Source organism: Macaca thibetana, chromosome 4, assembly GCF_024542745.1.
Source record: "Macaca thibetana thibetana isolate TM-01 chromosome 4, ASM2454274v1, whole genome shotgun sequence".
In the NCBI taxonomy this organism is placed as follows: Eukaryota; Metazoa; Chordata; class Mammalia; order Primates; family Cercopithecidae; genus Macaca; species Macaca thibetana.
The window spans coordinates 153,594,873-153,621,495 of NC_065581.1; the positions used below are offsets into that span (position 1 = coordinate 153,594,873).

The following is a 26,623-nucleotide window of genomic DNA, read 5'->3' on the forward strand; positions in this document are numbered from 1 at the left end:
AGGCTTCTATCCTGTTGCTCCATCATTTCTGGGGTATAACAGCATTATTTGCAATAACCAAGAGGTAGGAAAAATCCAAGTGTTTATCAACAGATGAATAGATACCCAAAATGTGGTCCATACATACAATGGAATATTATTCCCAAACACGTGATCCTGACAGCTCACCAGCACCATTACGTCTACATTGGCGCCAACAAGAAAGGGGAAGGAGAAGAGGAAGGCATGCCCCTTTGCTTGAAGGGCATGACTTGAAAGTTGCACACATCACTTCTCATGTCTCATTGATCAGAACTTGGCCACGTGGCCATACTTACCCTACAGGGAAGGCTGGGTAATGGAGCCTTCATTCTAGGAAGCCACTTACCCAACTAAAAATGCTATTAGTATGGCAGGAGAGAATAAATATGAAGGTTCAACTCTCAGCCTCTGCTATAGATACCCACAACCGCAACTGGGCTGAACTGCAACAAACTCGGTCCGGTTCCTTGAGATTCTCTGGGGAAGGTGAAGAACCTTACCCTGCCAGGACAGCTGAAGAGAAAAGGTAGAATTGTTATGGAAAAGAGGGTCGTGGGGTTTGGGAGTTTTTTGTTTTAGTTTTTGTGTTGCATAATCTACAAGTAAAATCAATCTCTCTCCTCTCTTTCTCTCTCTCTCTCTCTCTCTCTCTCTCACACACACACACACACACGCACACGAGTAAACTTCCTGGCTTTATTGTTGTTGTTGTTATTTTTTGAGACAGAGTCTCACTCTGTCACCCAGGCTGGAGTGCAGCGGCATGATCTTGGCTCACTACAACCGCTACCTCCTGGGCTCAAGTGATTCTTATGCCTCAGCCTCCTGAGTAGCTGCGATTACAGACACCCGCCACCACGCGTGGCTAATTTTTGTATTTTTTGTGGGGTTTCACCACGTTGGCCAGGCTGGTCTCAAACTCCTGGGCTCAAGTGATCCACCTGTCTCGGCCTCCCAAAGTGTTAGGATTACAGGCATGAGCCACCGTGCCCAGCCTGCTGTTGTTTTGAGACAGGGTCTCACTCTGTTACCCAGGCTGAAGTGCAGTGTGCACTCATGGCTCACTGTAACCCCAAACTCCTGGACTCAGGTGATCCTCCCACCTCAGCCTGTCGAGTAGCTAGGACTACAGGCGTGTGTCACCACACCCAGCTAATTTTTTGTATTTTTTTTTTTTTCGAGATGGAGTCTCGCTCTGTCGCCCAGGCTGGAGTGCAGTGGCACGATCTCGGCTTACTGCAAGCTCCACCTCCTGGGTTCACGCCATTCTCCTGCCTCAGCCTCCCGAGTAGCTGGGACTACAGGCACTTGCCACCATGCGCAGCTAATTTTTTTGTATTTTTAATAGAGACGGGGTTTCACTGTGTTAGCCAGGATGGTCTTGATCTCCTGACCTCATGATTCGCCTGCCTCGGCCTCCCAAAGTGCTGGGATTACAGGCGTGAGCCACCGCACCCAGCTGATTTTTTGTAGACATGAGGTTTTGCCATGTTGGCCAGGCTGGTCTTGAACTCCTGGGCTCAAGCAATTCACCTACCTCAGCTCCCAAAGTGCTGGGATTACAGGTGCAAGCCACCTCACCCGGCCAGCTTAATTGTTTTTAAGATGCAATTCTAAGAACATGTTTTCTATAGACAGAATTGCTATCCCCGTTTACTCTTACTTCTATATGCATTCTGCCAACCAGGCAGAGCTGCAAGGGAAAATATTTTAAATTAATAGAATACATAATTTTTCTCCTGCCAGGAAGGTGTGCGTATCCAGGCAGCAGGCTTCGAGAACAAGGACAGCTCTACTTATCCTGGAGCTTTCATGTGGTGGGAGAGGCGCAGTGCTGTGTCTGTCCCAGAGCAGAGCAGAGCAGGGCAGGCAGCCCCTCTGGAGGTACGTGCTGCTGCCTTTGTTTGCTTCTCAACTGGATCCTCGTGTGTGATTGGGGTCTCTGATTTGTAGTACACTCTCTACCGTACAACAATACTCCCTTATTCAATTGTCAGCATAAAAATTCATCTCATTACTACATATGAGTCTCTCTCTCTCTCTCTCTCTTTCTTTCTTTTTGACAGAATCTTCCTCTGTCACCCAGGCTGGAGTGCAGTGGTGTGATCTTGGCTCACTGTAACCACCACCTCCTGGGTTCAGGCGATTCTCCTACCTCAGCCTCCTGAGAAGCTGGGATTACAGGCACCCATCACCTCACATGGCTGATTTTTGTATTTTTAGTAGAGACGGGTTTTCGCCATGTTAGCCAGGCTGGTCTCAAACTACTGACCTCAGGTGATCCGCCTGCCTTGGCCTCCCAAAGCACTGGGATTACAGGCGTGAGCCACCGTGCCCGGCCCATACGAGTATTTTCATATTCTCTACTATTTTGTTGAGTTTTTTTCCCCTACAGTATTGACTGATAACTGATTCTTGGTATACTAATTGAGTTATGCATTTATTTAATATTGATTATAATAATAGCTGGTATTTATTGAGCCAAATGCTGGACGGAGCACGGAGGTCATTTTATCTAATCTTCATGACTATCCCACAGGCTGCTGTGTACAGCTGTGCAGTCTGTGCCTGGCTGAGGGAGGTACAGGAGACTTGGTGGGGCTAAAATCTACTCTGGTCCCCACCCACGATGCTGTGTGCTGGGGGAGAGGATACACCCCCCTGGTGGGAAGGAGATGTTTTCTTCTCATAAAGCAGGCATCCAGAAGTGATCCATTTGGAGCCTTGGTTACCCATGAAATAGACATATTACTATCCCCATCAGGCAGATTAAGAAACTGAGATACAAAGAAATTAAGAAACTTCCCTGGGTCACACAGCTGGCAGTAGATAGAAGGAGGCACTCAGACCAGGAAGCCTGATTCAGATACAGGCGCTTAGCCTCAATGCTGTTGGGATGCTGTCTTTTCTACTGCCTGGGAACATTCAGTCTTACTCTGTAAGCACCTGGAAGACAGGCATCAACGTCCACAGGATTTGCCTTAGGTTCTGTACAGCACAATCTGCCAGTGAGTGTGTGGAATGCATTCTTGACGCTAAAGGAATCATTGTTCAGATTCTATGGACAGAGAGCTCCAGCTACCACACCCAGCTGCTTGGGACTGGGATTTCACAGTGCAGAGAGGTGGCATTGAGAATGGTCAGAGAAGTGATCTGCTGAAAAAATCAAGCCCCGGATTCTCTTTTCTAGGATGCACATGGTTCTAGAGTCTGGAAATCAGGCAGCTACGCTTGCTCAGAGGAAGGATTTGAGCATCAACTGTCCATCCTCCCATCTCCCACACACCCACCCCTCACATCTTTGTGGAGCTCTGAAAGATCAGCATGTCCATAAAATCTATCTCCCTTCTAAATGTGTGACCAAAGTTTCACCATTTAATGCCTTTCCTTGGGTTATCATTGCCCCACCTGCCACCATCACCCTCCCATTTCTCCCCACTTGTTCCTTGATGCCTGAAATTCCTTTAATATGAAACAAAGCCTTTCATTTCATAAAGGGTGATGAGGCTTAACATGCAAGCACCCCTCAGAAAGGCAGTGCATTGATTTAAATTCACACCATGTAACTTAGGTATAAATGAGTGATCAGGTTTTTCTCTGAGAGAATGTTTTGATGGGGAAAGGCAGAGAAGGGAATAAGGACACTAGAAAATGCAGGGTTGGAGGAAGTGCAGTCTAGAGAGAAAAATGCGCAGAAAGGACAGGCTAGGCCCGCCCAAGATGAGTCTCTGTGGCATCAGCTAACACCTAGCGCCTCTGCCTCCACTGCTCCCTGAGTGGCTCCTGTGACGCTCCTGTGGTGCGGGAGAGAGGCGTGGCCTTCATAGGGAGTCAGATCCTGATTTGATGCCCAGCTGTGTAGCCCTAGCAAGGCACCTAACTTCTCTGTGCCTGGATTTCCTCACCTGGGGAATAAGAGTAATAAAACGTATCTTGCACATCTGCTTTGGGATTGTTTTTTAAATGTGATGAAATACACAGAAAATTTACCATCTTAACCATTTTAAGTTGTACAATTCAGTGGGATTAAGCACATTCCCATTGTTGCATAACCATCACCACAATCCATCTCCAGAACTCTTTTCATCTTGCAAACGGAAACTCCATATCTGCTGAACAATAACTCCCCATTTTCCTCCTCCCTAGCCCCTGGCAACCACCGTTGACTTTCTGTCTGTGAATGTGACTACTCTAGGTACCTTATATAAGCAGATCATGCAGTATTTGTCCCTCATCACTTATTTCACTTAGCATAATGTCAAGGTTCATCTGTGTTGTAGCATGTGTCAGAACTTCCTTCCTTTTTAAGGCTGAATAATATTCCATTGTATGTTGGGACCACATTTTGTGTATCCATTCATCTGATGATAAACACTGGATTGTTTCTACCTCTTGGTTGTTACAAATAATGCTGTTATGAACATAGGTGTACAGAGAGCTGTTTGATCCTCTGCTTTCCTTTCTTTGGGGTGTATATATACATGTATATTCAGAAGCAAAATTGTTGGATCCTATGGTAATTCTGGTTTTAATTTCGGAGGAACTGTCATTGTGTTTTCCATAGCAGCTGGAGCATTTTCCATTCCCACCAACGGTGCGCAAGTGTGCCAGTTTCTCCATATCCTTTCCAACACTTGATGTTTTCTGGGATTTTTTATACTAAACATCCTAATTTTAAAATGAGAGCTAAATAAAGCTGTCCATGGACACATCCAAAAGTCATACTGGGTAAATCCAACTAGAGAAAACTTGAAGAAGAATGTCGAACTTTATGATAGATTGTCCTGAAGGGCACAAGGATTGATGTAATGGGTCACGTAGCAAACATGTTGAAGTTCCTCCCTGTCCTTTCTACTGTTGCTGCCACCCTGTTCCACAAAGTCTGTCACTGCCACACTGCCACACTCCTCCCCCTCCTCTGCTGGCCCCATGCTATGCTGTCATGGCCCCTGTATCCCTTTCCAAACACACCCTCTCATCTGACCCGCCTATTCACCTGATTTTTGAAGAGAAATTCTGGAATTCTGGTGAGCAAATTTCTCCACTTCATTATACAGATGGTGAAAATCACCTTGCACATATTAGATGCTCAGTGAAAGGTAGCTGATCTCATAGTACCTGCTTCATGGAGGTGTTGTCAACAGTAAACAAGTGACTGCATGCAAAGTGCTCAGAACCCTGCGGGTGCTCACTAAGTGCTCTCTCGAGCTTAGCTACTTCTACTGTGGTGGAAGTCACGGGGAGCCTAGTGTAGAGAACCTAATCACTTTTTAACAAGAAAAGTTGCCAAGTGACCTTTGGGTCCAGGTGACCACGGAGAGTCAGTCGTCTCAGAACAGATCATCTTGAACTTTTCCCGAAACTTGAGAGTGTTCCCCGAGTAAGTATGCAAGTGTCAGGTGAACAGGCATCCATTGCTTAACAGGATCTTTTGTGAGTTGACAAAGCCTGTTGTCCTCAGTATTCCCCTTAGTAGGGGAAGGAGGTTAATAAATTTGTACTGGGGGCTGGGCACAGTGGCTCACATCTGTACTCCCAGCACTTTGGGAGGCTAAGGCAGGTGAATCACCTGAGGTCAGGAGTTCAAGACCAGCCATGGCAAAACACCATCTCTACTAAAAATACAAAAATTAGCCAGGCATGGTAGCGGGTGCCTGTATCTCAGCTACTCGGGAGGCTGAGGCAGGAGAATCTCTTGAACCCTTGAGGTGGTGGTTGCAGTGAGCCAAGATCATGCCACTGCACTCCAGCCTCGGCTACAGAGCGAGACTCTGTCTCAAAATAAATAGATAGATAGATAGATAGATAGATAGATAGATAGATAGATAGATAAATTTGTACTGGAATCAAGGAAACTCTTGGACAGAAAAAACAAATTGAGAGCTAACTCTTCCATTTTGAGACTCCATGCTATCAGGACTTCTATTCAGAAGGTCCCCTGACTGAATCTGATGACAGAACAAGACCCCGTTCCAGAGAGGAGCTCACCCAAAGGGAAGGGTCACTAGGAAAGCAGAGCAGAGTCCAGGGGCTCAGCAGGAGATGAAGGAGGATGGTGGCGGTCAGTTCTGGTATCTTCCAGGGCCCTGCAGGGCAGCCTCTCCAGACTGGAAGCAGCCCACAAAAGCAGTGGAACAGAAGCAACTGGTGGATTCTCTAGCTTTGTCTAGCAGCCAGTTTGGAACTGCTTGCATCACCAGTTTTTGCTTCTGAAAGAGACATGTTGAGAATCTTTCCATTTACATGCCTAACACTAAGCACATGCCTGGAATAAGGCAGGTACTCACTGCAGTCTGTGGGACAAGAGTGGGTCTGGTGTGGAGGACCCGACAATGGGAGCCTGAGCATTTCTTCTCTTCCTAGCTCTGCCCCAGCAGCAATTCCTTTGTGGCTATCTCAGTCTGTTCTGGTTGCTATAACAAAATACTTTAAACAAGTAATTTATAAACAACAGAAATGTAGTGCTCACTGTTCTGGAGGTTGGGAAGTCCAAGATCAAGGTGCTAGCAGATCTGGTGTCTGGTGAGGGCCTGTTCCTTACAGATGGTGCCTTCTATGTGTCCTCACATGGTAGAAGGGGCCAGGAGGCTCCCTTGGGACTGTTTTAAAGGGCACTAATCCCATGCCTGAGGGCTCCACCCTCATGACCTAATCACCTCCTACAGTCCCCATGTCTTAATACCATCACATTGCAGATAGGGTTTTCAATGTAGATTTTGGGGGGACACAGACATTTGGACCCTAGCAGTGACTGTCCACTGAAGGGCTGTGGGGAGAGTTAGCCTGTTGGTATTTGAGCACACCGGACCCTTTGGACAAGGGCCCTTCTCAGAGAAGAACACGATGGTAATTGTCTTCTCTTCCACATGAAATGTCATAGTTTCACTCTGCTTTTTTAGTGCTTGAAATTATAGTTTTTAAAAATGTAAAATCAAGGTTTGTCCAAGGAATAAATCCTTTCCCTTTTCATTTCTTTCCATATATTAATGCTATAGAATAGAGAGTTTCTAAGCATTAGATCCAAATGGTTTGGTCAGTTTTGTTTATGGGAGTGGGATAAGATATTCTCTATCTTCTTATGCCTTTTTAAAAAATACTAAGTGATATGGTTTGGCTGTGTCCCCACCCAAATCTCATCTTGAATTTTCACGTGTTGTGGAAGGGACCTGGTGGGAGATTATTGAATCATGGAGGCAGGTTTTTCCCATGCCATTCTCATGACAGTGAATAAGTCTCATGAGATCTGATGGTTTTAAAAAGGGGAGTTTCCCTGCACAAGCCCTCTCTTTGCCAGTTGCCATCCATGTAAGATGTGATTTGCTCCTCGCCTTCTGCCATGATTGTGAGGCCTCCCCAGCCTCATGGAACTATAAGTTCATTAAACCCCTTTCACTCTATAAATTACCCGATGCTGGGTATATCTTTATCAGCAGTGTGAAAATGGACTAATACACTAAGTATTATAGACTGAATGTTTTATCCCCCCAAAATTCATATATTGAAAACCCAACCCCCAATATAATGGTATCAGGAGGTAGGGCTTTTGGGAGGTAATTAAGTCATGAGGTGGAGACCTCATGAATGAGATCAGTGTCCTTATAAAAGAGACCTCAGAGAACTCTTCAGCCCCTTTTCTACCATGTGAGGACACAATGAGAAGATGGCCACTATGAACCAGGAGGTGACACTTCACCAGACACCAGATTTTCCAGTGCCTTGATCTTGGACTTTCCAGCCTCCTGAACTATGAGAAATAAATGTGCGCTGTTTAAGCCACCCGGTCAATGGTATTCTGTTACAGCAGCTGGAATGGACAATGACACTGAGTGTGATGGTTAGGTATTAACTTGGCTGGATTAAGGAATGTTTGGAAACCTGGTAAAGCATTCATTTTGGGTGTGCCTGTGAGGGTATTTCCAGAGGAGATTAGCATGCGAGTCTGAGTGGAGTAAGTGGGGAAGAGCCACACTGAATGTGAGTGGGTACTATTCAATCTGCTGGGGGTCCAGAGAGAACAAAATCAGAGAAAAGGTGAATGGGTCAATCTGTCTGCTGGAACTGAGTTATACTCTTCCTCTCCTGTTATTGGACAAGGACTCCAGGCTCTCAAGCCTTTGGACTCCAGCATTTACACCAGTGGCCTCTGGGTTTTCAGGCCTTTGGCCTTGGCCTGAGAGTTACACCATCAACTCTCCTGGTCCTGAGGCCTTCAAACTGGGATTAAGCCACGCTACCAGCATCCTGGGGTATCTGGCTCACAGACAGCCTGTCACAGTACTTCTCAGCCTCCATAATCACGGAGGCAATCCTATTGATTCTCTCTGTGCAGAACCCTGACGAATTCACTGAGCAAACTCTAGGACCTGGCAAACACACATGCTCCCCTTCTAGATTTCTAACAGCATGGAGAAGGCTGACCCAAATCTTGACTATTCTATTTATTATCTGTACAGCAACCCTTACCATATAAACACAGCACCAGGCTGTGGCACAGTCACAAACCCATCCTTTTATTGTTTACACCTTTTTTTCCCTTCTTGAGAGTTGTCAAGAGTTGTGCAAAGAAAGCAAGTTACCTGTGTCCCACCCAAGCATGTAGGAAGAACAGATGGCAACAGGGCAAAGGAGAGTAGGGGTTGGGGGGCTGTGGCAGGGCGCAGGGAGGGGCAGTAATAACATCCACCTGGAAGGGAGACTGCTCTGGGCTTGACTCCTCCACAGATGAGCTGTGTGACCTTGCAGAAGTTACTCAGTATCTCTGAGCTTCAGAGTCCTCAAAGGTAAAGTGGGAATGACAGTAAACACACTTCACAGGACTGTTTGGAGGATGAGATGTGCTCAGAGGGAGTGTAGGGTAGGTCCTTAGTGAAGAGTTGTTCTCCTGTGACGGCAACTCAAAAGCTGTATGCGTTCACCTGGGCCACCTGTATTTCACCGTAACTGCCTCAGGCAGGTTCAGAGGAGGTTTCTCCTGTCCAGGACACCTTCTCTAAACAGTATCCATCCTCAGGCTGCTTTTCAGCCTGGGGCCCCAGCAGAGGCTTCTAGGAGGGAGCCACGAACTCATTCCCTGAAGTGCCTGCCTTTCTGCTCATGATAAATTTAGACAGGAGGCGAGTGGATCACCTGAGGTCAGGTGTTAGGGATCAGCCTGACTAACATGGTGAAACCTTGTCTCTACTTAAAATACAGAAAATTAGCTGGGTGTGGTGGCGGGTACCTGTAATCCCAGCTATTTGGGAGGCTGAGGTGGGAGAATTGCTTGAACCTAGGAGGCAGATGTTGCAGTGATCGTGCCACTGCACTCCAGCCTGGGTGACAAAGTGAGACTGTCTCAAAAAAAAAAAAAAAAAGGTAGACAAGAGGAAGGCCCAGCCAACAGCAATGAAAAGCAGCACTTCAGCACCTGGTGTTCTTCCTACAGGGCCCTCAGGTCGCACACCCAGGAAAATAGTTGGTGGAGAACTGGAGAAAAGTTTCCCTTCGTTCTCCCTGGCAGGCTGTATTTCAGAGCTGGTACTCGGCAGAGCATCTTCAGGCCTTTCCCAATCCATTTAAGGACAACAAAGAGAAATGAAAAATATTTCTGCTCCCGCTCCCCTTGCTCTCCCTCCTAGCTCCTCCCCTTGCCATTCTTCCTTGCTTTTCTGTTCCCATTTCCTAACTCCAGTAGCTCTTTCAAAGTATCCTGGTACCAACTAGACCACAGAAAATGTTATTTTTTCCTACTCTCCAAAAGATGACTCTAATAATAATTTTGAAGCAGAAACTTCAAAGCCAAGGTAATACATTTTTAAAAAAAGCTTCATTCTTTTAAATGAAAAAGTCCTATATGTTATTGTGAAAAAAGGAATCAAATAGTCCATATGTATATATCATAAAGCCCTCCATCCTCACTTATTTTCCTCAATTGCATTCCCTTGAAGTGAGCACCACTAAACAGTTTGGCGCACATCTTTCCAGATATTTCTAACTTGGTCACTGAACAGATACACAGTGGTTGCCTACAATATTCTAGGCAGGGCAGTGTGCTAGGTCCCCTGGGGCCCAGTGGTGAGCAAACACAAATCTATATGTTGGGCTGGGTGCAATGATGCACACCTGTAATCCCAGCACTTTGGGAGGCTGAGGTGGGAGGATCCCTTGAGACCAGGAGTTCAAGACCAACCTCAGCAACACAGGGAGATCCTGTCTCTAGAAAAAATAAAAAAATTAGCCAGGTGTGGTGGTGTGCACCTGTAGTCCCAGCTACCCAGGAGACTGAGGCAAGAGGATTGTTTGGGCCCAGGAGGTCAAGGCTGCAGTGAGCTATGATTGCACCACTGTACTCCAGCCTGGGCAACAGACTGAGACCCTGTCTCTTAAAAAAATTGATATACATATCTATGTGTGTGTGTGTATGTCACATATATTAGCAAAAAATAAGATACTTTTCATTAAATAATATATCTGAGTCACTTTTTCATGTTAGTGGCTCAGATAATACATATTGATGATTTTTAATAGCTGCATCATATTCTGTTGTAAGGATATACCAAAATGCAAACAAGCTGTGTATACTGTGTTAACAACGAGCTGCATTTTCTCTGCTTGTGTAATGTTGAGCAACCTGCTTCCTGTATCCTGTTTGAGCAGAACCTGGTACAGTGTGAACAGGGATGCTCTGGGGCCTGTCCCCAGAGTAGAGAGATAGCCGGCTGAGTGGGCTGACATTTGGACCCCTTCAACAGGCAGACAAGTCCAGCACCAGGAGCATGGTGTGCCTGCCCAGGGCGCCCAGCTGGCCAGTGACATGGCTGAGTTCGTACCCAGGTCCTCCTGACTCCAAAGCTCCAGCTAACACCGCTCCCATCACCCCCTGCTGCCCGGAAAGGCAGTTGTGTCTTCTCTCTCTCTCTCTCTCTTCACATCGCTGGGTATCATCCTGCCTGCAGCGCTCCTTCATGCAATACATTCTGCAGGCTACTGATTAAACAATGGGAAGGGAAGGGGAGAAAATAAACTGGAGGTCAGGAAAATGCAGCCAGAGGTTAGAGTGCATGTGTGCATGTGTATGTATGTGTGTGTGTGTTCTTAAAATTAACCACTTTTTTTGTGCCTGACAATAGGGTGGCCCGTGCACAGGCCACAGGCATGTGTGTACACGTATGTCCAGGGGCATGGTCAGTGAGCCCCCCGCTCAGTGGTTATAGGCAGCAAATACTGATGTTTTAAGCAGTTAGAGGAGATGCAAGAAGCTCCGCTCCCTCTTCCTCCCCATTATCTGCCCCCAATCCCCTCTTTGATGCTGCTAATGATTAGTCATTCTTAACCCTCAAGTTCAATATCCTCCCGGAGATACCCTCCCAGGCGAGGGCACTGCGACTACACTGAGGTTCGGCCCACTCCTGGGCAGCTTCTTAGCTGGGTGGCGAAAACAAAAATGCCGCCTAATTGGTCACTGGCCCTTTCCCATGAATGAAGGAGGTTTCTGTTTTAAGAAATAGTGACTCCTCAGCCGTTGATTCACTGCCCACAGGGAGATTTTGAGCAGAGGCTTCCTAGGCTCCGTAGAAATTTGCATACAGCTTCCACTTCCTGCTTCAGAGCCTGTTCTTCTACTTACCTGGGCCGGGAGAGGGCGGAGGGAGGCCCAGGGCGACCCAAGGTGGAGAGAGACGAGAAGCCGCCGAGAGCCGACCACTCTCCGGGCCCGGTCTGTCTGTCCGTGGTGGTTCTAAGGTAAGTTACTCGGAGTTACCACTTGCCTGGTCTTATTTCGTCACCTCTGACCTATTTTCCAAAGCACGCTGTTTCTCCTTTACTGAAACGTTCTGCCTCTACTTTTCTCTGTCTTCCTCTCCCCTCCTTTAACTTGTTCGCACAGAGACCATCTTAGCTGAGAAAATGACAGTGGAGTTTGTGCTGCAAGGATGCGTTGCTGGTATAGTATTTCAGGCCAGCGAGCCCCGCCGAGTTAACCCTTTGAGGAGAGGAGGCTCGCACACGGGGACAGCTCGCAGCTGCCTGGGAACCATTCGTTTGGGTACTTAGTGTCCCCACACGTTTCTATCAAGAATTCAAGCCCCACTTCTCCAAGGAGAGAGCCAGGGATGGCAAAGATTAAGTAATTGGCTTTCAGCCCCAGAACACGTCAGTGGCAGAGTTTTCTCGAGCCCTGTTTCGTGCAAGGGGGAAAAAAAATCAACAGCACATTCTTGGGCCAGGAAGTTCTGCTGAGCTCTGTGCTGGCTCTGAGCCGCCTCCCGGCCCCTCTCCGCAGCCGCCCTCCAGTCCTCCCAGGCTGGCGCTGGACGGAGCCTTTGGGAAAAGGGGAAGAAATGCCAGAACTTGATCTTAGAAGCTAATCAAGCTTCTTGTGACTTTCAAGTTTAAGATGCTATCTTACAATAGGGGGCCTTTATTTTTTTATTTTTTTATTTTTTTTTAAAGGAACAGGAGAACAAGAGGCCAATTTTTTTTTTTTTTAAAAGGACAAGAAACTTGGTTTCAAGTTCTTCACTTCTTGTGGTTCCATGACTTAGGCAATTCACTCTGACTCCACTAAGCCTGGATTTCTTCATCAGTAAATTGATGGGGGGTGGTGATCTAACACGAGTGTGTCAAATTCCCTCATAAAACAAAGCCAGGATAGTCCCAGAGGGGTAGTGGTAATGGGTGGTCTTCAAGACTTGTTGTGTTTACTGATTATTCACATATTTTAATTTTACCTCCCACTACCAGTTGGTTACCCCCTTGAGGAAAGGACTTTTGTTTCCTGATATTTTTCTACCCCCCAGAATTCTGCATGCTACCAAATGCCTAGTAGCACCCCGCTTCCATGTCAACTGCTTTGATTTCTGTTTCACTCGTCTGCTCTCAAGGCAAAAGGTAAAGCAGCAGTCAGGGTGAAAGGCCGGGAGAGGCTGGGGGACACGTGTCTCTGCCAGAGGGCTGCCTGGAATTGAGGCCTTATGATTGGCTCTAGCCAAATAGGAGAAAACAGGGAGTTTCTCGAATTAGTTCATGTCCCATTTGGGTTACCCAGGAAGGATAGTCCGTGCTATTCCCAACAGAGTCAAGGCAGGCCAGAGAACTGGCAGACAAGCCCAGCTCCAGAAGCCAGAGTTACTGCTGTAGCTGGACTTGGAAACCACTCCTCAGTTGGACCAGTCACTGTGTGTGGGGCCTTTAATGGGAGGGGAAGGGAAACTGTGAAACACATCCTAATACCATGTAAGGGTGATGACACTGATTAGAGACATTATTAGATGGCGGATACACAGAATTGTTAACTTTTTCCAGACCGTGACTTAAAAAAAAAAAAGTTATTGTTTCTTTTTGGCAATTACCTGCCGTCAATACAGTTCAAGTAGGCCCTAGCTGACCGGGATGGGCTGGTGCAGAGCTTTTGGTATTGCTAATCTGTTTTTGTGGGATGTCCTGGTGTAGTCCATGTCATGTTTTTAGGCATTTCTCTCTATTCCCCTGGGATGAAAGGACAGGAATTTCAAGATAGTTCACCTGCAATGAGTTCCTGATTTTATTTTCAAACAATGATGCACCATTATCTGAAAGCAGGCTAACTGTTGTGCACTTGCCAGCCTCGCTCTAATCCTTAAAGGCCACACACCACAGTCATTCTTAATCTGCTGCTGCAGCTACCAGTCACCCCATGACGGAGCATCAAAAGATGGATAATGTAGTTACTCTGCTCTGTTCATTGCGTGGGGTGGGCTAAACAGGAGTGAGGTCTGGGTAATGTACCAACATGTCGGACAGAAAGGTTCTTAACTCAGGGTTACTCATTTTTGGAGGGTGTAGGGACAGGAAATGTTAAAGCCTGCTTCTCCCGGGATTAAGGAGTTAGTGACTTTCAAATGCTCTGAAAATAAAAAGAAGAGGAGAAGACAGTCATATTTGCAGGCATTCTTCCAACAGGCATTCAGAATGGTGGGGTAGTTTGTCTAAATTAAATCTATGTTTTACACATTGCAGAATGGAAATCTCAGGAATATCCTGAATTCAAATCATTTTTCTGCTGCAGGCAATTTTAGATTAGCTTCTAAAAACATATATGAATTGCAGGCAACTGCTGCAGGAAGAAAAGAGAACACAGATGAGGCACATTCAACTTTAAATTCCTTTCAGATCCAACGAAATGACCCCTAATGTTTGATCACATTTCCTTATCAAAACAATCCTGCAGTCTGAAGGATTTTTCCGTGAGAAAGTGTCTGAGGATTGGAATCGAGAAGCTGCCCCCTGGGCCTCTCCTGTTTCTTCCGAATGCGTTGTCACCAAGATATTTTTAGTTCATGAAACCCAGGCTGTCCTTTCTCCCACTGACAGTCTTTGCCTCCCGTGTCCAGCAGGCCTCCTAGGAGCACACACGTGCTTGGCCGTGACTAAGCTCACTCTGTAGCTGTGTGTGCGCACCTTTTGTGTGTGTGCGCGCACCTTGTGTGTGTGTGCGCGCACCTTGTGTGTGCACAGACTTTCCCGGATACCAGAAGTTGTAGACTGGCTGAAGAAGGGTGGGCTTCCATCCGTGGGGTGATCCTTAGGTCTGTGCTGGTTTGGCTTGGCTCCCTAATAAGGCAGCTGAACTCAAGTGGAGGGCCAGGACTGACTGAAGTTCCCAGCCTGTGCCCCTCTCCTCGCACCCCTCAGACCGAGGCTGCCTGGGTCTTGGCAGCTCCCTCAGCAATGAGGGATACTTGTCTCCGCTGCCTCATTGTTTCCCTGCAGTCAGGATGCCAATGTTTTTTCCCTTTCCCCTTCCCAGAGTCAACAGGTCTCCCTCCCAGCTCTGAACTCTCTTCCTACTCTGAGCTGTCTGTCCAAACTCTTCCTGGCCTCCCAGCTTACCCTATGATCCTCTTGCCTTTTACCTATATTCATTCTTTCCCTTCCCTTCCAACTGCCCCTTCTCATACCCAGCACTACATACAAATTACAAGTTAATTAAGTGTCTCTCCTACACCAATAAAAGGCAAATACAAAAAAATCCTTCAGCATTTCCCCACTTTCCTTACTTCTCTTCCTTTCTCTCCCTTCCTCTTCCTCTCTTGATTCTTCCTTTCTGCCCCTTCCTCTCCTTCACTCCGTGGCTGGGGCTGAATTTGGGATCACACGTGTGCTTAGAGAAACCATCTTATCTGAAGAAACAAAAAAACAAAAACCAAAACAATGACAACGACAAAACAAAACAAAAAACAAACAAAAAACATGGACTGGTTTGAAGTTGTTCTGTAAATGTTTATTATAACTTCTGATGTGATGGAGTCAGTGTGTTCCCATTAGTCCTTCTCCTCCTCATTTAGTAGCTCAGAGGAGTCCCAGAGCAAACTTCCTCAAATCAGGTCGGTTCACACTGCACCGCCTTCAGCCTGATGTGAGTCTTACTGTGCTGGGTTATGTCCAAGGGCCAGTAAATGTTCCCTTCCTTCCAGGGCTCACCACTGTTTCAAGTCCTCTGGCAAGCCCAGTGGAAGAACTTCTCTGTTTGGGAAATTCTGCAAGTAAACTTGGAAGTATTTGTTCACTGGAGTTTGAATCTGAGCCAAACAGTTTACTCAAAACCAACCTTCCACTCAACAAAACAGCGTTATGAAAGTTTGCATGCATTTGGGCAGTAAACAAAGGACATTAATGAGTTTAAATACATATATTTTTAAATCCATGACTTTTGGACATTTATTAAAAAGATTACTCTCTGGGGAATGAAGTAAGGCCTTGGGAACCTTGTAATTGAAAGTTTCTGATCCAAAGTAGATCTCAGGATCCTCCCAGCTGTAAATGTATAGATTTCTTTTTAATGTCCGCCTGAAATATTCATGCTGTGTGTCTCCAGGACTCTTCAAACCTATTCCTGACTCAAAAAAACCTTAAGAAAAAATCCAAGCAGTTGTGATCACCAAGGCCTGATTATGGAGGAGCTGTTAATACGGTTTATTAATTACTCAGGCTGCTCACTCCTGCCCTTCCTCTGTTCCTTGCTGCGCTATTTGTCTTCTTCTGGGGACAGAACACCTTCATTAAATCCCATCCGTCCTTGCCTTAGAGTTGTCCCCTGGAAGACAGCTCCCCTCTAGATGCATCACCATTTATCATCACCCTTTGTTGGTGCTCTGTCAACCAGTTTTCAATTTATTTTGAATTCAGTTTATGATTAAAATTTAATGAGATCCAATCAAATGCTTTTCTCAAATCAACATGCCTCTGCAGCCTCATCTGTATCCTCTATTGTAATGGCGTGAAGGAAAGCCATGGCGATTTCCAGCCTGGCGATGCTGTACAGAACACAGGTGGCCTGCTTCCATGCCTCCTCAGCTTCAAGGCGGATGGCTCTGAAGCATATTTATTCCAGAATCTGCTAGGGGTTATGCGGGTGGCTTCCCCATCCCCTTTTTTCCCTCCCAATAGCTGAACCAGTCAGTGCTCCCCACCGAGATGCAAGCAGTTAAGTGCACAGGCTCTGGTGCCAAACCGCTTAGATTTGAATCACAGCTCTGCTACGGAATAGCCATGTGAACTTGGAAAAGGTACTTACCTTCTCTATACCTCGCTTTTCCCTTTTCCCGTCTGTAAAATAAGTCTGACAATAGTACCTAGGAAATTAGAGTGGGTGTGAGGATTAAGTAAATTAATACATCTGTCACACTTGGAACAGCATTTCCCACATAGTAACCGTTCAATAAATATTAGCAATGATTGCTAACAAAGAGTAAAGTTTCTTAAGTATGTCAGTTTCATTAGGTTTGTATTTTGGCTTATCAGCGTACAATCTATATCAACAGTAAACTACAACCCTAGAGCCAATGGTTACCATGACCTGTTTTTAGCACCAGCCTGTTGCTCAGAATGGTTTTTATATATTTAAAGGGTGTTTTTTCTTAAAAAATAAAAAATAAAAAAGGAGCAGAATATGAAACAGACACAGCATGTGGCCCATAAGGCGTAAGCTATTTACTATCTGTCCCCTTTGCAGAAAAAGTTTGCCAACCCCTGATTTATATGGCTTAATGGAAAGAGCTTGGAGATCTAAAGGCTTGATTTGGCTTCACCCATCACTTGTTAAGTGACTATGGAAAAGCTTCTCAATGTGTCTAAGCCTCTGTAAAACAGGAATGGCAAAGTGGTAACACTTACCCTGCTTATGGCCTAGGCTTGTTTTAAGGACCAAAGGAGATGATGTGTATCAAATGTGCCGGAAATGACTCATATATATACATGTTTGTTAAAAAGATATGGTCTCTATACATTAGCTTCAAAGAATAGTATTAGCACCTGGGTGTATTAGCACCAGGGAATACTGTCTTTAAAAAGAGAGCTCCAAAGCCAGATAATAACTGCAGTTGTAGCTGCATTAAAAATAACAAAATGGCCATTGCTCTTTGAAAGCTTGATATGGGCCAGGCTCTACATTCAACACTTCATTTACATCTACTCTTTATCCTCACCACACCCCTAAGGAGAAGTGTTGCTCTTTTCCCTATTTTGCAGATGAGAAAAGTGAGGCCCAGAGACGTCAGATAACTTTGTCAAGATCACAAATCTAACCATGCAGCTAGCTGGCACAGGGAGAATTTAACCCTAGGGAGTCTGAACCCAGAGCCTTTGCATTTAAGTATTGCATATTTTCCCACATCCTAGGAATATGTGTCAATTTAGGGTAAGCCCATCTGGAAGGCAGAAGCCACAGTTCACTGTGGATGTGGGCATGAAGCCTGTTCATGTGTGTCCTGGGAGAGACTTGCTTCCCACACAGGCCACGGTGGAGTCTAATGGACCTGAAGAAAGGGAGGCAGGCATGATGGGCGAAGAGCTTTTTGATGAACTGTGAGATCAGAAAGGTAGCGTTGTGAAGACTAAGAGGCTCTGATTCAAAAAACTGGTAAGTTAAGGAAGATTGTGCTAGAAGAGGAAAAGATTGCTAGAAACAGACATGAGCAAAGAGTTGGAGGCAGCTCAGGGGGGTTGACTGAGAGCTGTGTACAGAAAAATAAAAAAAGAGAGAAGGTGAAGCATGGGAAAATCTGTCACTGGGACGCCAAGGGAGCATTGTCACATGGACGTCAGGCTGCTGACATCTGGATGTGATATTATTCGCAAAACTAGGCAGCTCGGGGCAGAGTAGAGGAGCCCAGAGAAAGGTCTCAGGCCCGAGGAGGCAAAAAGGAAGACAAAGCGAGGGACCTGGAAAGAGAAACTGACAGATTTGAGGAAAGATGCCTGTCCGATCCAAAAGTTAGAACCACAGCTCACAGTCCAAATGGTGAGGAGAGTCCAGAGATGAAAAGCTCCTGTCAGGGTGGGTGCAGTGGCTCACGCCTGTAATCTCAGCACTTTGGAAGGCCGAGGCAGAAGGATTGCTTGAGTCCAGGAGTTTGAGACTAGCCTGGGCAACATGGCGAGACTCCGTCTCTACAAAAAAAAAAATTAACCAGGCGTGGTGGTGCATGCCTCTGGTCCCAGCAACATGGGAGGCTAAGGTGGGAGGAATACCTGATCCCAGGGGGGCAAGGTGACAGTGAACTGTGATTGCGCCACTGGGCAACAAAACCTTGTCTCAAAAAAAAAAAAAAAAAAAAAAAGCCAGAAAGAAAAGCTACTGTCGTCTTTGGGGTTTAGTTGTGTGTCCCTGGGAATCACCTCTGTCCCCAGCTCTTGTGCATCCATGCTTACCCCAGGCATGTGTTCTCAGCCTCTGCTGAATGGCTTTTGATATTTGAAGAGACATGTTCACTCTTTCCTGGGCGGTCTCATGAGTTCCTCATTCGCATTGGTTCTTAATGTTTGTGAGCATCAGAATCACGAGCAGAGCCTTTCCTTTTCATTTTTTATCTTTTAAGTCAATATAGGCGCCCTTGTGACAAAACTTAAATGGTATAAAATGTTCTGAAAAGCAAACCTCTTTCCTATCGCATTCCTAGCCATCCAGTTCCCTTCCCAGAGGCAACCACTGTACCTCATTTGAGATGGGCAGATATACGACCTTTTATCATACAAAGGAGGGCATACCCTCCTTTGTGCTACTCTTGGATTTTTTTAACTTAATACATCTTAGAGATAGTTCCATTTCAGTTCACACAGCCCTTCCTCATTCTTAAAGGATGTGGAGTGCTCATTGTACAGATATACTACAGTTTTAAACATCAGAACCTTTAGACATGTGGGTTGTGTCCGGTCTTTGCTATTATAACCACTGCGGCGTTGGCTGTTTTCATAGCCTCTTCATTTCATACAAGATATACATACCTCTGCAGGGGAAATTCTTAGAAGTGAAATGACTAGGTCAAAGGGCATACGCTTTTAAAATTCTGATAGTTACTGCCAAATTGCACAGATTACATTTCCCTTGACAAAGTATGAGAGAACTTGTTTACCTGTGAGACTTAAACAAAAATACACTAGTCTTTTACATACGATAAACAAAAATACTCAGAGTCTCTGGGTGTGGGGCCTGGGCATCTGTATCGGGAGCCTCAGAGAGGGATTCGGAGCCAGGAACTCTTCTGGGCGTCCTCACCCTCCAGCCCTGCTTTCCCCCGAGGATTTGCTGGTGAGCCCGAGACGACACAGGGCACTGCCAACATGGAGGCTCCCAGGGTCCTAGTTGGCAAGTCTCCTGTTCCCCTGAGGAGTCGGTGCTTGCTCCCTGGGTCATGGCTGGAAAACAGGACTTTTCCACTTCAATCCAGGTGCCGCCCTCTGGTAGAGACTGGAGCAAAGGTCATGCCAGAGTTACAAGCACGTAAATATGGAGAAAGCCTGGAAAAAAAAATGGAAAAACAGAAAAATGGGTCAGGTCAGAACAAGCAAGAACCAGGCTCACATGCACAGCTGTTCCATCCAGTTGTATATCCCCAGGACTCACCTCTGTCCCCAGTTCATGCCCACCTGTGCGTACCCGGAGTACACGCTTTACCCTCTGCTGAATGGTTTTTTGTATTTTAAAAACACAGTGGTGAGATACTGAGTGTTTTGTTTTCTTTTTTAATGTTTAGTATTTTTACACTATTGTCATTAAAGACAAAACAGATAAAACTGCCATCCCTGACATAACCCATTAATCTGTCTGTGGCCCCCTGACGTGGCATTTGTAATTGTTCTCTATGACTGCCTAAGGAGAGTTGGCAGGGTTGCCCATTTTCTGCCAGTTCAGGCAGGGGTCTGAGGCCGGAAGGGGCCGTGTGGTAGCGGCAGGCATGCCCCACCCTTTTCTGTTCTGGGTGGAGCTCTGCAGAGGCACAAAGACCAGCACCTCCCTGCCTGCAATCTAAGAGTAGATGCTCCCATCATGACTGATGGCATCTCCTTTATTCTGCAAGTAAGGATTGTGGCCAATCCTGCCCATGGGCAGGACCTTTGGGCATGGCCCAGACCTAACTTTGGTGCTTGACACATAGTGGGCACTTAACCAATGTTCTTGAGAGGAAAATAAAAGGAGAGGGAAGGGTCGGTCACCCATGTGGCATAATTTTAAGAACTCTGAGGACCAGGCCCACCAGATACTCCTTGCTCCCCAACATTGTTGTTGACAACATTCTCATTGTCACTGATCCAGCTACATGGACCTGTCTGTCCCCTCTCTGAAACAGGCATCAATTATTTATTCATTCAACAAATCTTTATTGAGCACCTACTATGTGCCAGGTGCAGTTGTAGGTGCTGAAAATATAGCTGTAAATAGAACAGTCAAAAATCATGCTCCCAGGCCAGATGTGGTGGCTCACTTACAATCCCAGCACTTTGGGAGGCTGAGGTAGGAGGACTGCTTGAGGTAAAGAGTTCAATACCAGTTGGGGTAGCATAGTGAGACCTCATCTCCCCAAAAAAATTTTAAAAGTCAGGCACGCTGACCAGCACAGTGGCTCACGCCTGTAATCCCAGCACTTTGGGAGGCCGAGGCAGGCGGATCACCTGAGATCAGGAGTTTGAGAGCAGCCTGGCCAACATGGTGAAACTGTTTCTACTAAAAATACAAAAATTAGCTGGACGCAGTGGCGCACACCTGTAATCACAGCTACTCAGGAGGCTGAGGCACAAGAATCGCTTGAATCTGGGAGGCAGAGGTTGCAGTGAGCCGAGATTGTGCCACTGCACTCCAGCCTGGGCGACAGAGCAAGACTCCATCTCAAAAAAAAAAAAAAAAAAAAAAAAAAAAAAATTAGGCACGATGGCGTGCACCTGTAGTCCTAGCTACTTGTGAGGCTGACATGGGAGGATCCTTGAGCTCAGGAGTTTGAGGCTGCAGTGAACCATGATCTAGGTACTGCACTCCAGCCTGGGCGACAGAGCAAGATCCCCATATCACAAAGAAAAAGAAAAGAGAAAACTGCACCCTTAGGAAGTTTATATTCTGGGAGAAGGGAGAGGTGATGAGCAAACAAGAGATTATTAGATATTTGTGTGTATCATATACATTTGGGTGATATATAAGACAGTGATAACTGCTGGAGAATAAGGTAAAGCAGGGAAGGGAGATGGGAATGAGAGAGCACGACCAGCGAGACCTCCTTGAGGTGACAGCCAAGGAAAGACCTCACGGAGAAAGGAAGCCAGCCATGCAGCTGTGTGGGGGAAGGGTACTCAGCCCAGTTTTTTTAAAAATTATTTTTATCTTTTGAGACAGGGTCTCGCTCTGTCACTCAGGCTGGAGTGCCGCGGCACGATCTCGTCTCACTGAAGGCTGGACCTCCAGGGCTCAAGTGACCTCTCACCTCAGCCTCTCAAGTAGCTGGGGCTACAGGCGCACACCACCGCACCTGGCTAATTTGTTTAATTTTTTTGTAGAGACAGGGCCTCATTATGTTGCCAAGGCTGGTCTTGAACTCTTGGGCTTAAGTAATCCTCCTGCCTCAGCCTCCAAAGTGCTGGGGTTACAGGCGTGAGCCACCACGCCTAGCCCCAGACCAGTTTTAACTGCAGAATTCCCACCAGAGGATGACCTCAGATTTCCAGTTCTGTGAGATGACTGCCCTCATCGCTTTTTTTTTAAAGCCTCCTCCAAGCCCCCTGATGGCTCCTCAGCTAGAAGAGTGGAATATGCAACTTTTTTTAATGTGGGTGGAAAAGCACTTCTAAGGTATTCACATGGGAAAACCCAGGGAGAATGTAAATAGTTGTACCTGAATGGGATTGAAAGCGAATCCCATGACAATAGAGTACAGGAATTAGTCCTGCTAGTCAGCTCGGTTTTTGCATCTCTTTGCCTCCGGTTCAGCTGTGGGCCCACAAGTGCATGCAGAAGATGACACAACACTCAACTAGGCCTTGAAAAAATACTTTTGTTTTCCGACCAGCTGAAGAGCATGTTGTGTGGCACATCCAATTTAATAACTGTGGAAAAATTGCAAGAAAGAATGGGAAAAAATGGTGAACTTTTTTTTTTTTTTTTTTTTTTTTGAGATAGAGTCTCGCTCTTGTTGCCCAGGCTGGAGTGCAGTGGCGCAATCTCAGCTCACTGCAACCTCCACCTCCCGGGTTCAAGCGATTCTCCTGCCTCAGCCTCCTCAGTATGGGATTACAGGCACGTCCCACCATGCCCAGCTAATTTTTGTACTTTTAGTAGAGACGGGGTTTTGCCATGTTGGCCAGGCTGGTCTCGAATACCTGACCTCAGGTGATCCACCCGCCTTAGCCTCCCAAAGTGCTGGGATTACAGGCCTGAGCCACTGCGCTCAGCTGAACATTTTAAAAATAATAAACAGTTGCGATATTTACTGGTGCTTTTGGCAGGCTCTTGTTCGTTTTTATAAGGTCCGCTCACTTTAGCTGATGAGGTCCCCTTTTCTGCAGAACCAACGAGCAGAGGACATGCACAGCCTGAAAAGGACAAGGACAGGGAAAGGGAGAGATGGAGGGAAGGAGGGAAGGCCAGCCCGAAATTAGAAGTTGAGTTTTCTGTTGTGTCGGAAAATGGAGCAAGGGTCGTCGTGCGGCAGGTGGGTAAGTTTGATACCAAGTGGGAGAAGAGTGTCAAAGAGCATTCATTTGGCAGGGAGTAGAGAGGTATCTTTCTGGAGGCCGTTAAGTACATTTGGTGGCAAACTGCTGGCCCCATCTGTGTGTAAGGGGAGCATTTCAAGATGCATGCTGTCATGATCGCATTGGATTGGGTACGAGGGCCAAGAGAAAGTGAATTCATGCCCTCCGAAACTTGTCTTAGAACCATAATTTGTGTAACCTGACTTTAGGCACAGTGAGCCCTCAGTCAGTGTTTGTGGTTGAAATGCGACATGGATCCAAAGTAGGAATTTTTAAATCCAGACACAATCCCTTTTCTCCCTCTGGTATTTGAAGTATGCTATGTACTAGCCTTGCATAGAATAACCCTCTAGGATTTCTTCTTTTTCACTTGCTTGCTCTTTTACAACCCCTGCTCTGCAGCCTCCTGCAAACCCCCAGTTGCTCCTGTGCAGTCCTGTGGACTGCCTTCCTCCTCCCCGTCCAGTCAAGGCATCACCTCAACCAGTTTAATGATGAGAGAGGGCTGGTTTTCTTTCTCATTGTGTTAGGTTAATTAAGAGTTCTTCTTCTTACAGCTAAAAGCAGTATTGCCTGGACTGTGGGCTAAATGCTCTGCAGGCTAAGGTCTAGTTTAGCGAGCCTTGCTGGTTCAACTACATCACAAACCAGATGGTCATGGCTACCTTTGTTGCAGGCATAGTGCCCAGAGGGAATTAAGTCCTCCAAATGACCTAAAATTAGGTAGAAAATGTCACTCTGACCTTTTTTCGATATGTTTTAAACTTGGGCTTTCTTTCTTTGCTTAAAAGAAAACACTTTTCTTTTTTAAAATTAGGCAATAGTCAAATGGAACAAAATTATAAAAGTTCAAAAGGTGAAAACTTCCTCCCACTGCTCTCCCCCAGCTTAATTCCATCCTCAAAGGCAACCAGTGTAGCAATGTCTATGATTCCTCCACACGTTTTATACATATACAAGCAGATATGCACATACAAACACACGCACATTCTCCTCTCATTTTTTACACAAAATAGCAGCATAGTATGCACACTGCTCTGCGCGTGGCTTTTAGAAAAAACTCACTTAATACATCTTAGCCATCATTCCATATCAGTTACTAAGATTTATTTCATCATGTATTCCAAGCACACACGAAGCAGCCCACATTATGATAATTTCTCTTTCCTCAATAGTTGGCAGTTGATTTTCATCTGTGTTTTCCCCTTGCTGGTGAGTGATTTCTACCACAGGATGGTCCCATCATATTCTTTGAATTGCCTTCCAGATAAAATATCTTAATAAGCATTAGTGCTTTTGCCTGGAGGATAAGTAAACAATTTTATGGATTAGGGCTCTGCAGGCACATTGGTGTCTCAATGTTAATTTAAACCACATCCTGAATGAGGTCCCTTAAGGTCATAAAGTGAGGACTCCAAGAATTGATCCGTCTTCTAAGGCTGTGGCATGTTTTTTCTTGTTCCAGAAACTAGAATGAACCGAAGCATTCCTGTGGAGGTCGATGAATCAGAACCATACCCAAGTCAGTTGCTGAAACCAATCCCAGAATATTCCCTGGAAGAGGAATCAGAACCACCTGCTCCAAATACAAGGAACATGGCACCCATCAGCTTGTATGTACCCACAACGCCTCACAACTCCTCCAGGGACTTTTCTCAAGCTCACGCAACCCTGAAACTTGCAAATCACCAGCGGCCTGTATCCCAGCAGGTCACCTGCCTGCGCACTCAAGTTCTGGAGGACAGTGAAGACAGCTTCTGCGGGAGACACCCAGGCCCAGGCAAAGCTTTCCCCTCTGGGTGCTCTGCAGTCAGCGAGCCCGAGTCTGAGTCTGTGGTTGGAGTCCTCCCTGCAGAGCATCCGTTTTCATTTATGGAAAAACATAATCAATGGCTGGGATCTCAGCTTTCAGCAGCTTCTCCTGACACTGGCCATGACTCAGACAAATCAGACCAAAGTTTACCTAATGCCTCAGCAGACTCCTCGGGCAGTAGCCAGGCGATGGTACAGCGGCCCCAGCCTCACAGGAACCGAGCAGGCCTGGATCTGCCAACCATAGACACGGGATATGATTCCCAGCCCCAGGATGTCCTGGGCATCAGGCAGCTGGAAAGGCCCCTGCCCCTCACCTCCGTGTGTTACCCCCAGGACCTCCCCAGACCTCTCAGGTCCAGGGAGTTCCCTCAGTTTGAACCTCAGTGGTATCCAGCATGTGCACTGCCTCCCAATCTTTCCCCACGTGCTCCATGGAACTATCATTACCATTGTCCTGGAAGTCCCGATCACCAGGTGCCATGTAAGTGATCTTGACCTCCTCTGGGCATTCTGGGCTGGGTGACTGAAGAAACAAGGGCCTCACATCAATGCTTTGTGTCACTAGACTGGGATGAACAGGTCAGAATGCAGGGAGGGCATTCTGCTTCACCTAGGGGCTTTCCACGTGTGGTTGGATTTGCAAAGGGCCTTCAGAGAATGCTTTTTCTCTTTTTTTTTTTTTTTGAGACAGTGTCTCGCTGTCACCCAGGCTGGAGTGCAGTGGTACAATCTCGGCTCGCTGCAGGCTCCGCCTCCTGGGTTCACGCCATTCTCCTGCCTCAGCCTCCTGAGTAGCTGGGACTACAGGCACCCGCCACCACGCCCGGCTAATTTTTTGGTATTTTTAGTAGAGACGGGGTTTCACCATGGTGAGATCAGGAAGGTCTCGATCTCCTGAGCTCGTGATCTACCCTCCTCCGCCTCCCAAAGTGTTGGGATTACAGGCGTGAGCCAGCGCGCCTGGCCGAGAATGCTTTTTCTTAGCCTAAAGCCTGTCCCACTGGAGTCTTCTTCTCTAGGGACCTTTAAGGACAAAACAGGTTCCTCTGTCTGGATTAGTTTAACAAACCTGCCTAGAAGCAGAGAGATGACCCAAGTGAGTTCTAGAAAATGTATTTTTTGTTCTGATCTTTGGGCATGTGGGTTCTTCCTTCTCTTCATGTTTCTTCCCCATCTTAGATTTGGCAGAGAAAGGGCTTTTAGTGAAAAACAAAGCAAAACAAAACAAAAAACCAGAAGATGCCCAGAATGTCATTGAGACTCTGGGATTCGGGCCATTACATGAAAATGAAGTTGCGTCTGTGATTTTGCTGCTTAAACCCTTTTGGACACTTGAGCCATCTACAGCTACCCTACATTCCAGCCACTCTAAGACTGGCAGTCCCCCTACTTGTGATGGTTCACATCTCCATGCGTTTGCCAGGCTCTTCTCTCTATCCGGGATGTTCTGCTCCCTCTGGTGTGTCTGACCCAGTTTCAATACACCTTTTAAAAAAACTGCTTTATTGAGATCTAATTTACATACTGTAAGGTTTATCCTTAACCCATTTTAAATACAAAATTCAATAAATTTTAGTATTTTCACAGAGTTATGCAACCACCATCATACACATTTTTTGAGACTTAGCTCAAGTGTCCCTCTGAAAACCTCCCCAGATCACGTTCTCCTTCAGGTCCTCTCTCTCCCTCCTGCTCTGGTCCTGTTGGGACACCTAACACCAGCATGGCATCTGATTATATACTTGTCTCCTCTCCTTCCAGACTGCAAGCTTTTGTGCATCTGCAAATGCAAACATGTACTTTCAATTCGTAA

General features: G+C 46.3%; 2 protein-coding genes and 1 long non-coding RNA gene across 5 annotated transcripts in view; 2 read left to right on the forward strand and 1 right to left on the reverse strand.

The window, feature by feature from the left end:
* LOC126953621 (uncharacterized) overlaps positions 1-1,876 on the forward strand; it is a 37,743-nt gene extending 35,867 nt beyond the window's left edge. Inside the window, exon 3 of the long non-coding RNA XR_007725279.1 lies at positions 1,768-1,876. This is a non-coding gene — a long non-coding RNA (uncharacterized LOC126953621). The remainder of the gene's footprint in view (positions 1-1,767) is intronic.
* A 9,430-nt stretch (positions 1,877-11,306) lies between these two features.
* TRAF3IP2 (TRAF3 interacting protein 2) overlaps positions 11,307-26,623 on the forward strand; it is a 47,388-nt gene continuing 32,071 nt past the window's right edge. Inside the window, exons 1-2 of the mRNA XM_050789050.1 lie at positions 11,307-11,742; positions 24,461-25,291. Of these exons, the coding sequence (XP_050645007.1) occupies positions 24,469-25,291 (823 nt within the window). The 5' untranslated portion in view covers positions 11,307-11,742; positions 24,461-24,468. The remainder of the gene's footprint in view (positions 11,743-24,460; positions 25,292-26,623) is intronic.
* Positions 15,241-26,623, reverse strand: part of LOC126953607 (uncharacterized PE-PGRS family protein PE_PGRS54-like) — a 121,035-nt gene continuing 109,652 nt past the window's right edge. The window contains exons 2-3 of one of the 3 annotated variants that reach the window (XR_007725272.1): positions 18,691-19,776; positions 15,241-16,613 (exon numbers count right to left, since the gene is read on the reverse strand). Coding sequence is in view for 1 of the 3 variants with exons in the window: in XM_050789103.1 (XP_050645060.1) it covers positions 19,698-19,776 (79 nt within the window). In the remaining 2 variants the exon portion in view is untranslated. Of the gene's footprint in view, positions 19,777-22,136; positions 22,348-26,623 lie in introns of all 3 variants that reach the window. The other 2 variants (XR_007725274.1, XM_050789103.1) reach the window with 2 other exon arrangements.